General features: G+C 44.0%; 1 protein-coding gene across 2 annotated transcripts in view; it reads left to right on the top strand.

Moving 5' to 3' along the window:
- The first annotated feature begins 3,944 nt into the window (after window positions 1-3,944).
- Window positions 3,945-13,698, top strand: part of LOC147637851 (adenine phosphoribosyltransferase 1-like) — a 77,499-nt gene continuing 67,745 nt past the window's right edge. Inside the window, exon 1 of one of the 2 annotated variants that reach the window (XM_086799691.1) lies at window positions 3,945-4,409. In XM_086799691.1, coding sequence (XP_086655817.1) covers window positions 4,328-4,409 — 82 coding nt within the window. In that variant the 5' untranslated portion in view covers window positions 3,945-4,327. Of the gene's footprint in view, window positions 4,410-5,487; window positions 5,648-13,698 lie in introns of those variants that run through there. The other variant, XM_086799692.1, reaches the window with a different exon arrangement.

Raw genomic sequence — 13,698 nt, forward strand, 5'->3', positions numbered from 1 at the left:
AGAGAGGGGGAGGGGGGGTAATGTCACTAGCAGCATGCATGAATCGCCCATAACGGTGGCGACAAAGCTCGATCGGATGTAGAGTCCACACGTTGGAGTGCGTGCGATGAGTGTGTCTGGGGTTTAGGGGTGAGATGCCCAGGTCGGAGGACCATGGGCAGTTGGGCTAATGTGGGCAGCCAGGCCACTATATAAGCTCGGCTTATCCACATTCCTCTATGGTTAGGTGGTGACCAGAGCTCGGAGCCCTCCTTGACTATTGGCGAATGACCATGATAGCTCGGAGCCCTCCTTGACTATTGGGGACAACCACAATGTAACACAACCCCTCTCTTATTCCTGGATTTCTGTTTTGATAAGTAGATTCACTGAGTACTATTGTATTGGTGCAGTTCTTAGAAGAACCGATGGAGGTGGTAATACTAGAGGTGGATACGGTAATGGTGGGGTCTATACATACCTCTTAACAAGGGGTTTTGGGTCTCTAAAGCTTGTGCTGATTGAGGGGTGATTGAGGGTTTTGGGTCTCTAAAGCTTGTGCTGATTGAGGGGTGATTCGTGGGTTTGGTAGGGCTAATGATTACCTTGCGCGAGGAGCATCTATCATGGTGTCAGCGGCCACCTTGTTGGGTTTCGTTTTGGTACCCACAATGAGTTGTGTCATGGTGGGTTGTCTAAGCCTTAGAAAACCTTGTATGGTTTCAGCGCCAAATTGCAAACCAAACCATATCTCTTTGTGGAAATAAGTATGGGTGTCCAGCTTGAGGAAGTGGCTAGGACTGGCCTTGATGCCCTTGGGGCTGGCACCCTACCACTACTCGCCTATTCAGTTGAGAAGATTTTTTGCCAACTCGTCCATGCTCATGTCCTAGTGCGTAGGGCTTTGGACCTATGACAAGGTTAGTGATGGGCAATAATTGTATTTGATGCTCTAATAATTGTAACACTCACATCTCTAGACGACTCATGGCTCACATCTCTAGAGACGTGAGCTGTGATTGTGGGCTCACATCTGTAGACTCATGGCTCACGTTTGGCTAGACTCAGATCTTCATTTTTATGGGATTGTGGGCTCATGTCTCCTAACTCGAGATATGGTTTGGCATAGTTTTTGGAGATTTTTTGGACTTGATGGAGGCGTTTAACGTGTTTGTGAAAGTGATTGAGTGTTTTTGGATTGGTTTTGGTCGATTTTGCATGCTCTAACCTACCAATTTCAACAATGCATGAAAAACATGAAATGCATGAATAAAAATCATCTTTCCCACTCTAATCCACTCTAAATGGACCTTAAAGCATATGTTTGTGGAGTGGATTCCAGCCGTAACCACAATTGCTAAGCTATTTCTTATTTAATGATGCAAAGAAATCAAAGCCTTAAGGGCTTCAAAATAATGTAAATAATTAGGGTTTTCTCTTTCCAAGCATGAAAATAAAATGATATAATGCAACCAAGCTTCGCAAAACAAAATAAAAAACAATAAAACCAAGCATCCAAAGCTTTCAAAGTGTGATCACCTAATCACCATCGAGCAATATTGTGTGATTCTAATAGCTTGGAATGGATGAAAAAATGGAGCTAGCCCCGGCGACACCATCACCAAATATATTCAAGTCACATTAGTCTTGTCGAATCAAGTGTCGTTGGGCCTTGCCTTCAAGTCACAAATGCAGCTTCCGATGTGGGTGTGCTAGCTCATCTGTCATGTCCTCATTTCGTCTCGTCTATCACATCCTCACTCAATTGTCACACCAAAATGCTCCATGGAATGGGGGTGAAGGAAGAGCTCTCTTTGCCTAATGGAGGTAAGAAGAGAATGGCCTTCGTGGTGGTTCTCTCTCAAAAAAGAGAATGGCCTTCGTGGTGGTTCTCTCTCAAAAAAGGTTGACAGAGAAATAGCTAATGAGAGGGAGAAACCTACAAGCAAGAAACCCATCTAGCATGCAAGTATCTAATAGCATACAAACCAAGCAAGAGTAGAGAAGAGGAGAGATCAAAAGTTTAATGTCAAAATTGATTTATATACAAATGACCATCTTTCAAACTAGGCTATATAAAACTAAAAAATAGTCCATCGGCACTAGTTCTAGTCCTAAGAAACTACGTATATGAATTTTATCATTTTGCATGTTCACACTGTATTAAAGTGTGGGCAAAAGGTTATACCTAAGTTTGGGCATTTATTCTTAGGGTTTGGCTACCTTGAAACACTATAAATAGCCTCCTTGGGTCTTGTATTCACATATCACTCATGAGAGTAATTTGAGACACATTGGTAAAGAGCACATCCCAATGCAAGAAAGAAGATCGTGTAACTCCATGTTTTTTAGTAATATATTCACGGTTTTAATCTTGTTGCATCTACTTCATTGTTTATTTTCTGATAGTAGTACCACTTGAATGTATTATCATGGGGCTTCTTGTAATCATCACACTTGCTGACAATGCTATGAGCACAGCCATTTCAAGAACTATGCATTAAGTTTCCCGTGTTCTCTTAATGTTTTTAATTAGCCTACAAACTTGTCTATTGGCAACACAATTAGGCAAGACAAAAATATTCCTTATAAAGCACAAGCTTAGTGCAAAGAGTGTTGAAATCAATGGCAACAAGTGAGTATGTGGTCAAAAAGTGATGTAATGATTTTTTTGCATGGCTCCATGCCTAAAATAGCTCAAAATGTACCTAGTTATAATAAGGGCTTTTCACTCTCCCCCCTAAATGGTGAAGTCTCTATCTTTGCGCCCAAGTTGGAGTTGGAGTATTAATGTGTTGGAAGATAGTCAATCCCTTTGAATAAAGATAGAGGGCTTGCTTCTTAGATTAAAGGAAATGGTGTGTGGATGGGTTTGTGTTTGTTTGAAGAGGCACTACCGACTAATTGCTAAACTTCTCTTCAACTTTGATCGTTTTGCATATATTAGTCCTATCAGTGTTGAGACCATTCAATAAGTAAGTAAAATTACTCAAGCACATTTGAAGATGAGATGACGTGATATGTGATTTTCTGAATAGGATTTGGGACTAGAGGAAGTATGCAAGTGGTAGAAAGTCTTTTGTAAAAGTTTTTGGTGAAGTTGTAGAAATTACTCAAGCGCTTTATAGGCTAAATCAACCTATGGGACCCTCCATGTCCCCTCTTCAATTTGAGAATATTACATTAAATAATTCAATGGATGTAAGCTGGCTTTTCACCTCACATCACTTCTTATCTGTACTACATGGTTGTCATTTCTTTTTTGATGTTGTTTTCAACATGGTAGCATAGAAGGTCATGGTACTAGATGCTGTTTGCCTATTTTACATGCTATGTTGATGTGAGCTCTTTGAGAGACATGTCCTTGGATGGTTTTACTTGTTTGTGTGAAGCCAAAAGAGGTTTGTATGATGTGTAATTGCATGTGAGTTCTTTTGTTTGATAAAAGTTCATGTGTGCATGTTTGTGTGCTTACATGTGCATGTGAGTTCTTTTGGCCCGTGATTACACGTGGCATGTCAACAAGCTTGCCCATCCACTCATACACGCATTCCGCCTTCGTTCAGCTCCGTCGAGAGGAATTGGCAAGTCGACCAGCTCTGCTAACAGCATCCCAACATGCCCTCCCTAGCTCTGATACCATGTTAGAAATTGGGGGCCACTCGTTGGGAGGTCACCTATCCCAATAGTGTTCACACCATTGCGTGCTTAACCTCCACCACTCTAATCCCTTCCAAGCCACAAAAATTGGTGGAGGAGAGATGAGAATGGCCCTAGTCTTCTATTACTTATAGATGATCCCATTGCTTGGGACTCTATGCATGTGGGATGTAGGCGGCGAGGCCAAGACCTTCCAACAAACATCACTATGGTGGATCATTATGGTAGCACAACCATGTCCCCCCAATTTTCAATGAAGATTACTAGGACACAAAAGTGTTCTTATAACGATTGTAAACAATCTGACAAGCGGATCGTGATACAGGCTAGAAGATTTTGTTCCTAACCGTGTGAAAAGCGTGGGAACCAAACCGTGCATACAATCGCACTCTGTCTACACACACACACAAGCAAGCATGAACTCGCGTACAATAAAACCAGCCAAGTGGCTTTTGGTCTAGTGACGCAAGAGGCTCCGGGGCAAAGAGAAAAAGCTGTAAAGCTATGGCTATGGTTTAGGGTTTGTTGCGGCTTTCTCTCTCTCTGCCGCCCATCTTATCAAAACCCTATCTTCTCTGCATTTGACCCCACTTTACATTGCCATTCCAGCTTCCTCTAAGCTCCCCCTCCTTCAGTAGCAAGCACCCGCTCCCTGTGCGTTGCCGCAGCCTCTTTCAAGCAGCTCAAGATGTTGGCATGCCAGGATGGAGACTCTCGCGTAAAACGGATCGCCAACGCCATCCGAGTTATCCCGGATTTTCCCAAGCCAGGTTCCATTCATCGTATTTTACGTTATATTTACTTTAAATTTGAGAATATTAATTCAATGGACGTAAGCCAGCTTTTCACCTCACGTCACTCCTTTATCTATACTACATGGTTGTCATTTTTTTTTTCTGATGTTGTTTTCAACGTGGTAGCATAGAAGGTCAGGGTACCAGATGATGTTTGCCTATTATACATGCTATGTTGATGTGAACTCTTTGAGAGACATGTCCTTGGATGGTTTTACTTGTTTGTTGTGAAGCCAGAACAGGTCGGGATTGCATGTGAGTTCTTTTGTTTATAAAATGGGTGCATAAGTTCATCTGTGCATATTTGTGTGCTTGCATATGAATGTGAGTTTTACTAAGGCCCATTACACATCGCCATACCCCTGCCTCCCATGCTGATGTGGTGGGGGTATCCACCACCCATAATTCATGAACAGGCAATCTCCTACATAGGCGGTGGGTATGTGTATCGATGGCAAGCTAAAATAGGGCTATAGTGGATCATTATGGCGGCAAACCCACCAATTTTCAAAGGAGATTACTATGATTCTCGAGTGTTGTCCATCGAAAGTCCAAGCTTGCGTGTGAAGCTCTTGGGACGGAGTTTGTCACACGGGTTGCCAAATATAGGTATGGACCATTGTACGTCCATATAGGGTGAGCAGATCTATCTTAACCCCCAGCAAACTCCTTGTTGCAAACAATCTGACAAGCGGATCGTGATCCAGGCAAGAAGATCTTGTTCCTAGTACCAACCGTGGGGAAACCGTGGGAACCAAACTGTGCTTGCACTGTCTGTCTACACACACAAGCAAGCATGAACTCGCATACAATCTCGTAGTGACTCAAGAGGCTCTGCGACAAAGAGAAAAAGCTCTAAAGCTATGGCTGTGGTTTACGGTTTGTTGTGGCCAAGTAGAATAGCCGCGCGCGCTTGCACATACACGCCCCCTACCCCTCACGTTGACCTTTTTCTTATTCATTTTTGTTCAGACGTGCAACACTCTCTCCCTCTCTCTCTCCCGCCCATCTTATCAAAACCCTATCTTCTCGGCATTTGACCCTAGTTCACATTGCCATTCCGGCCTTCAGTAGCAAGCACCCACTCCCTGTGCGTTGCCGCAGGCATCCTCCCTCTTTCAAGCAGCTCAAGATGTCGGCATGCCAGGATGGAGACTCTCGCGTAAAACGGATCGCCAACTCCATCCGAGTTATCCCGGATTTTCCCAAGCCAGGTTCCTTTTACGTTATATATTTCTTCTTTTTTTATTGCGGAATCTCGAAATCTTTCTAGTTTTATCGAAGGTGAATTAAAAAAAAAGAAAATCTCGAAGGTTTTTTATTATGTAATCTCTATATTAGCTTAACGAAAAGTTTCACAAAACTGAAGTTCGGGAAGAGGAGGAGGAGAATTTGAATTTGGAGTCTCAAAAGACGTGGAGTTGCCCACTAGTAGTAATAATAATGAGCACATCCCAATGCAAGAAAGAAGATCGTTGTAACTCCATGTTTCTTTAGTAATATATTCGGGTTGTTAATCTTGTTTTATCTACTCCATTGTTTATTTTTTGATAGTATACCAATTGAGTGTATTTTTGTTGTAATAATTCTTTCTATTTGTTATGATCCTTAGAGCTAGGCTTCATTATGGTTGAGTCTGCCCTGTATCTCTGGAGCTCTGACAGAAACTCAGTACACAAACCTTTGTATGAATGTATGCTCTAATGTGTGTGTGTGTGTGTGTGTGTGTGTGTTGTGTGCGCACGCGTGGGGTGTGTGTGGGAGCATATATTGGTACCAAGTTCTACACCCACTATTGGGCACTGATAATGTTAGTGGGGATGTCGTAGTATCTAGTCCATACTATGCATGATGGAGTTGATGGTTTATTATCTTGTGGATGACTACCATGAGGTTATAAATTCCACTTTCTTATAAGGTGAATTTGGGCATGTTCCTGAATTCATCTAGGTATATATATATATTATCATGGGGCTTCTTGTGATCATCACGCTTGCTCACGATGCATGAGCATTGTGAGGGCAAAAGGATGGAAGGACTAGATGTATGAGACAAAGCAAAACAACACAGCATGAAATATGTGAGTGAGTCTATATATAATGGTGAGTGAACATATATACAAGAGCCCTCTTATGTGAGGTGACTTTGAGTAGAAAGACCAGGGGAGAAGTAGAGATGATGTCGGAGTTGAAGCACGGTCGGTGACGAAGGCTCGCGTCGATGTGAGGCAAAATACTCTGAGAGGTGGTCGGTGTCGAAGGCTGGCGTCGGTGGATGCAGAGGCACTTCGAGGTGGTAGTGGTAGCAGAAGATAGGCTCTGGTGACAAGGGTGCTATGGTAGCTGAGGTGGTAGCTGAAGAGCAGAGAGGGATGCCGTCTCGAGTGGTGTAGTGGTGCAAGCTCTGATGACAAGGGTGTTGCGTACCTGAAGGGTGTAGGCTTTGGTAACAAGGGTGTTGCGTACCTGAAGGGTGCAAGCTCTGGTGACAAGGGTGCTGCGTACCTGAGGGGTGGTGAGGAGCAGAGAGGGATGCTGTCCTGAGTGGTGCAAGCTCTGGTGACATGGGTGCTGTATACTTGAGGTGGTAAGGAGCAGAGAGGGCTGTCGTCCCGTGTGGTGCAAGCTCTGGTGACATGGGTGCCGCGTACTTGAAGTGGTGAAACCAGATGGGGACCCGGTGCAATAAACAGACACTTCCAATGCCAAACAAAGATGTGAAAATGTAACATGCGGAAGCTTCGGGGGAGATCGGTAACTTCAATACCTTGATGTTCTCGCTCCCGCTCCTGCTCCCTTTCTAGAGCTTCGCCCAAAAATGAGACATTCCATATCCCTTCCACAAAATTTATGTCACTATTCCTTGAACTTGTTGACGAATATGGGACTCGGAGAACTAAGGTGGCTCCCGTTTCCAAGGGTTCTATGGTTTCTCCATCTACGTTTGCATTTATTGCAAAAGACACGTGTCTCAACTGTCAAGACGATTGTGGTGGTTTGGCTTCTTGGCAATCACCACTCTGGGACAGACCTAACTCAAGGTTCAACACCCACTAACTCCCTTTGGGCACTTTCCGTTAGAGAGCAAACCTTGATGTTCCTGCTAAGAAAAACAGCATACTTGTCGCGATGAAATTAATGCACAAAACTGAACGTAGATGTGCATAAAAATAGAGAGAGAGAGAGGGAGAAGAGGACACAATATTGGGTCTCGAATACCCTCTGTAGGGCCCCCACCACGAATGGTGTATTTGCTTTTATTAGAATGATGCAAAACTGAAATAAAAGACTAAACCTGAACCTTTATGGATGAGATAGATCTCTACCCTTGACCTTCAATCCTTCACCCCTTCTGTGTTAGCTTGTCCTTGGCTGTCCTGGCCCTTTGTTCAGCTTTAGCACTTGGTGAATGATGAGATAAATGAACTGATTTGTGTCTTGGGTATTTATACCCTCAACATTATGCAATCGGCTGGTTTACAGCAGTCGGCTGCCTGAAAATAGCTCCACGACTGGAATATTCAGCATTAAATGCTGTAAAAATTCTGCGCATGACTTAAAAAAGGGCTGGCCATCAAGCACTGCTGCTGGGCAGCCTGTGTGGGCTGCCCCACACTTGGTCTACGGTACCCTAGGGGCTGTGTAACCAGTCGGCCACCTGTCCAGGAGCCCTAGGGCTGTCCTACAGCCCCTCCATGGCCATCCCATGGCTGGTGGGCACAGCCAAGGCCTTCCTGGTGTAACACGCGGAAGCTCTGGGAGTCTTCTTTCAGCCCTAAACACTCTTGGAGAACATCTGATGCAAAACGCAGATATGTAGAGAGAGTAGAGAGAGAGAGAGATGTGCTGGAAAATTCAGTATATTACTATAGTACAAAAAGGTACTTGTCTACAGCCCTAGGCTGCCTTGAAGAAAAGGTGATAACACCCAAAATTCTGTCCCCCTATGGGACTTCTACTGACCCAATCCCTCGAGGATTGAATGAATACAACTATGGGCACACTTTGCCTTTTATAGTATTCTTGAGCAATGTAGAAGCTGGCCGACTGTTGTCGGACCAGCCTACTGGGGGCCTGAAGCACACATATTGCTGGTCGGGTTGCGCTTCTCCATGGATTGAGGTGCCTGTTGAAGCCGACCTGATCTGGTACAGCCCTCCCTGCAGCCGACAACTCCTTCTGGGTCTTCTTCAAGCTTTGCTTCATGTCCAACCTTCTGCCCCTTGTGCCCCAACTCTGGTTCTCATGCTCTTTTTCTGGTTGCCTTCCTCTGGATTAGTCCTGAGAAGGTACATGGCATTGATCATGCACATGACATCCCCCTCTGCTAAACTTGATGATGGGATTCCAACCTGCTCTTGGGTGACTGTCATCATCCCAAATCTTTTCCCAAAGTCCCTCTGTCATCCATCCATCCTTTGACAATCCTTTTCTCTGAAAGCCCGGCCTGTCCTCCAAACCTGTCAAATCCCCACGGATCCCCTCGTGATCGACCTTGATTCGAAACTCGAATCCTGCAAACAAACGAACAAACAAACAAGCAAGGGGGTGTAGGCCTGACTCACCTCCCAACCATGACAGCGGTGGGCAAGCCCACAGTCTTGGCTGTTCCCACCGAGCCACGAGCTGAGCTAACTAGGTTGACGTACCGACCAATCTCCTCGCGACGTCCCATACCGCCACGAAGTTGCCCTCGCGGGCCTCGAGATTGCTGCCGCCCTCGGCTGCGTAAAGCAGGTGCACGTCTGCACTAGATCCAGGCTCCAAGACCATAGAGCTCTCACAAACTCGCGAGACTCTCTATAATACAATAACTAACCTTGGCCACCCTTTTATAGGCTCTTGGTCGATCATCGGGCGTCCACACTTGGGTGCCCGCCCGTCCATACTTGGGTGCCCGCCCGTTAGTATATCCCTAACTCAGCTCGTCAATCAGCCTGCCTAGTTCCAAGCTACCCCAAGCCTCGAAACTAGTCTTGCATGCGTATAGCACACGGTAGATACACACTGTGCACATGACATACTCCCCTTCCTCTAAGAGCTCACTCCTGAGCTCACTAAAAAGCCAGGGTAATCTCTTTGAAGAGAAGTCAATGTCTCCCATGTAGCGTCCTCCTCAACACGATCCTTCCACGTGATCTTGTATTCCATGATAAGCGTATGACGCAATCGTCGTTCACGAAATCCAAGAATCTTTTCAGGTTCGTGCGGAACAAATGTCATGTCTTGGACATCTATGATTTCTTGAGGAGTAACTAATTGATCTGCTCCACCCAGTACTTCCTTAAGTCTACTGATATGAAATACAGGATGAACTTTCACATGAGAAGGCAAATCCAATTCATATGCAATTGAACCAATCCGTCGTGTAACACGAAATGGTCCACAGTATCTAGGGGATAATTTCGGAGATCGGCGATCTACCACAACCCAAATAGAATCGTGGCCTTGATGTGTTCTTGGCAATCCGGTAATAAAATCCATGGAAATACTTTCCCATTTATTACCTGGGATTTGCAAAGGATGCAACAACCCAGCCTGTCTAAAGCGTTCAGCTTTATTTGCCTGACAAATCTGACACTTGAGAACATAATCTTCTACATACCCTTTCATCTTCGGCCAATAAAAAGTGTGTTTCACTAATGATAGTGTCATGTGTACCCCAGGGTGTCCAACAGAAGGGGCGTCGTGACACTCCCTCAGAATCTTGGACCTAATGTCCGGGATTTGTGGTACATAAATTTTGTCATTACGGAATAGTAAACCATTCCGAATCATCCACTGGCCTCCTGCAGCCTGAATAGTAGACTGCTCAGTCACCGAGTCTTGGTCAATCAATGAGCTCCCGTCCTGGATCTTCTGCCAAAATGGACCAAAATAACTATCAGTTCTGCAAAGCCCTCTCAATGATTGAAATAAGTCAGTAGAAATCTCGGTGAACGACAAAGTATTCACCTCTCTAATCCGACTAAGCGCATCTGCAATACTATTCATGGACCCTTTCCGATAACGGATCTCAAAATCAAAATCTTGCATTAACTCTGCCCAACGAGCTTTCCTGCCTCTCAAATCATCCGCATTACACACATACTTGATTGACTGATGATCAGTCAATATCACAAACTTGGAGCCATATAAATAATGTCTCCAAACCTTGAGAGCATGAATCACAGCATAAAGCTCCTTCTCAAGGGTTGGCCAACGAGATTGAGTGTCGTTTAGCTTTTTACTTTCAAAAGCAACCGGTCTACCATCTTGAAATAAAGCAGCCCCGATAGCATAGTCACTGGTATCAGTTTCAAGAACATAAGGCCGACTAGGATCAGGCAATGCTAAGATAGGTGCTTCCTTGACTTTATCTTTCAAAAGTCTGAAGGACATATCCAAATCGTTATTCCAAGTGATAGGCTGATTGGACTTACGTCCACGACCTTTCAATAAGTCGGTCATCGGTAGTGTGAGCTGAGAGTACTCCCGTACAGATTTCCGAAGAAAAACAACAAAACCGAGAAAAGAACGAAGTTGTTTCACTGTTCGCGGTATAGGCCAGTCCAAAACCTTCTGAACTCGGTCATAGTCAATGCTCAATCCATCTCTAGTGATCTTGTGTCCCAAGTAAATGATGTCGGTCATAAAGAACTCACATTTACTTAACTTAGCATATAGTCGATTCTGTCTCAAAATAGATAAGACAATCGTGAGGTGTCTGACATGATTCTCAAGAGGACGACTACAAATCAAGATGTCATCCAGGAACACCACCACAAATTTCTCTAAATGTTCACGAAAAAGATCGTTCATCATTTGCTGGAAAGTGGCTGGAGCATTGGTTAACCCAAAAGGTAATACGAGAAACTCGTAATGGCCATACCTAGTTCGAAAGGCGGTTCTTTCGACATGTCTTTCATGAATACGTATCTGGTGATAGCCAGTACGTAAATCTATCTTCGTGAAATATTTCGCTCTTGCTAACCGGTTAATCAGGTCATCTGATCTAGGGAGAGGATAACGGTTCTTAATAGTCAGCTTGTTCAATCTCTTGTAATCTATACACATTCTCCAGGTATTGTCCTTCTTTCTCCTAAGCAACACAGGTGCATCCCAAGGTGATTTACTTGGACGGATCTGGCCCATCCTCAAATAATCTTCGAGTTGTTTAGCCAACTCATCTTCCTCGGCTTGGCTCATCCTGTAAGGTGGAATACTGACAGGGTGAGCACCAGGGATCAAGTCAATACGATGATCTACTGCTCGTTTAGGTGGTAAACCCGATGGCAATTCCTTAGGAAATACATTTTGAAATGAATCAAGTATCTTCTGTAATTCTTTGCTTTCAAACACACTTAATTCATTCACATCCATGGAAGGGATCAGAAAAGAAGAAAGTGGAATCAATACACAATGGAAAGCGGTATACAAAGAAGAATCCATTATATTTCCAAAATCAATTGTATTTACAAGAGGTCCCTGAGAGGGATGGATACAATCACCTAAAACACTATACTTGGTGTCCCTATGCTGAAAAGAAAAAATATGACTAGACCAATCTATCTGGACGTCAAGAGTCTTAAACCACTCAATCCCTAATAACAAGTCTACATTTTCCAGATGCATGACATAGCATTCCAGAGTGTCTTTGTAGTCCTGAATCTGGATTGGAAGCATCTCCACCTTGCGATTCCAAACTTGTCTTCCCGCAGGTAGACGTACCTCATAGGTATGGTCACTAAGTGTCGTATCAAGACTCAATTTCTGCACAAGTTTGTAGTTAACAAAATTATGCGAACTGCCAGGGTCTAAAAGAATGTGAATTTTATGGCCATTCACTTCTCCATAAGCTCGGAGAAGATCATGCAAGCCAAATACCTTAGAATTGAACAAACAATCAGAACAAGTACTAGGGCGAGAAAGTACAGTAATTGACGTACCTGTCAAAGACAACTGGTTAGCTGCCTTTGGCTTGGGTCCTGCGTTTGACTTGATACCCTTTTGCTTTGGGCACTCGTTACGCATGTGTCCTTTTTCTTCGTAGATAAAACAACGTCCTTCCTTCTTGAGCTTTAAAGCCCTAAGGAGTCGTTTCTTCTTGGCTGGTGTCGAACTTGTATTCTTCGAAGGTTGGTCCGAAGACTTGCCTTCAGTCGTGTTAGCCATAGGTGCGGAGAACTTTCTTTTATGCTTGTTCCCTTGCTCGGTAACGGGTTTCGACTTGGAAGAGACCATCGTATCATCATAGATACGAGCTGAATGGATGGCCTCGTCCAATGTTTTGCATTTGTTATTTTTAACCTGTAATCGGTACGAGTCTGGTAAACCAGCTACGAAAAACCCCAAAAGAGTAGTGGGATCCATCTTTGTAGCTTTCATCTGCAAGTCACGAAACTTCTGGAGGTAGACCTCGTAAGTGAGGTGCTGCGAGGTCATGGTCAAAGCTGAAAACCGGGCAACAACATCATAGTCATCCTCTTTCTTGAGGAATTCTTTCTTGAAGATATCTTCAAATTGTGCCCAAGTCGTTGCTTAGGGTTGAGTTCCTTCCACCAAAGCAAAGCTTTGCCGGACAGGAAACCTGCTGCTAACTGGATCTTCTTTCCATCATCATATGGATGAAACTGAAAGTGAACTTGCCACTTGTGTAGCCATGTGTCCACGATCTCCTTGGTTCTCTGCTTTTGCTCGCCCCCGAACGGTTCCGGAGTAATATTGAGGCCTAAAGCTGAAGCCAAGGTATCCATACCCGAGAAAGCAGAGAGGGTAGTGGTCAATAGAGCGATGGAGTTCTGCAAAGCCTGTATCTGGGCTGCGATTTGTGCCTGACGTTCCGTCGAAGAAGCTTCGAGAGCTACTTTGAACTCCTGGAAATCTGATTTTGACACAAAATCGTCAAAAAGATCGGCATCGGTACCGTCCGTAGCCGGCAAGCCTTCGCGTTCCACAAGGGGCTCCAACTCCGATTCTTGGGTCGACATCGTGAAGAGTATACGTGGAGAGAAAATTCGATCTTTGCACAACAAAAGTGCGAGCGAACTTGAGAGCTTGAGAGCTTGAAAACTTGAGAACTTGAGAGATGTGTGGCAAGAAGCCCACTAGAGGGGTTTATAAAGGTTTCCCAAAAGCCAAAAATCTACAAAAGCTAGGCTTAGCTTTTGCTTTAGCTTTTGTGTGTTTTTTTTTCTTGAATATAATATATATAGATACATATATATATGGATATATATATATATTCTCTTTTCTTAAAAAAGAAAAAACATCTTGGAAACCTTAGA

Source organism: Cibotium barometz, chromosome 6 (assembly GCF_041138505.1).
Source record: "Cibotium barometz isolate CiBa-2024 chromosome 6, ASM4113850v1, whole genome shotgun sequence".
Lineage (NCBI taxonomy): Eukaryota > Viridiplantae > Streptophyta > Polypodiopsida > Cyatheales > Cibotiaceae > Cibotium > Cibotium barometz.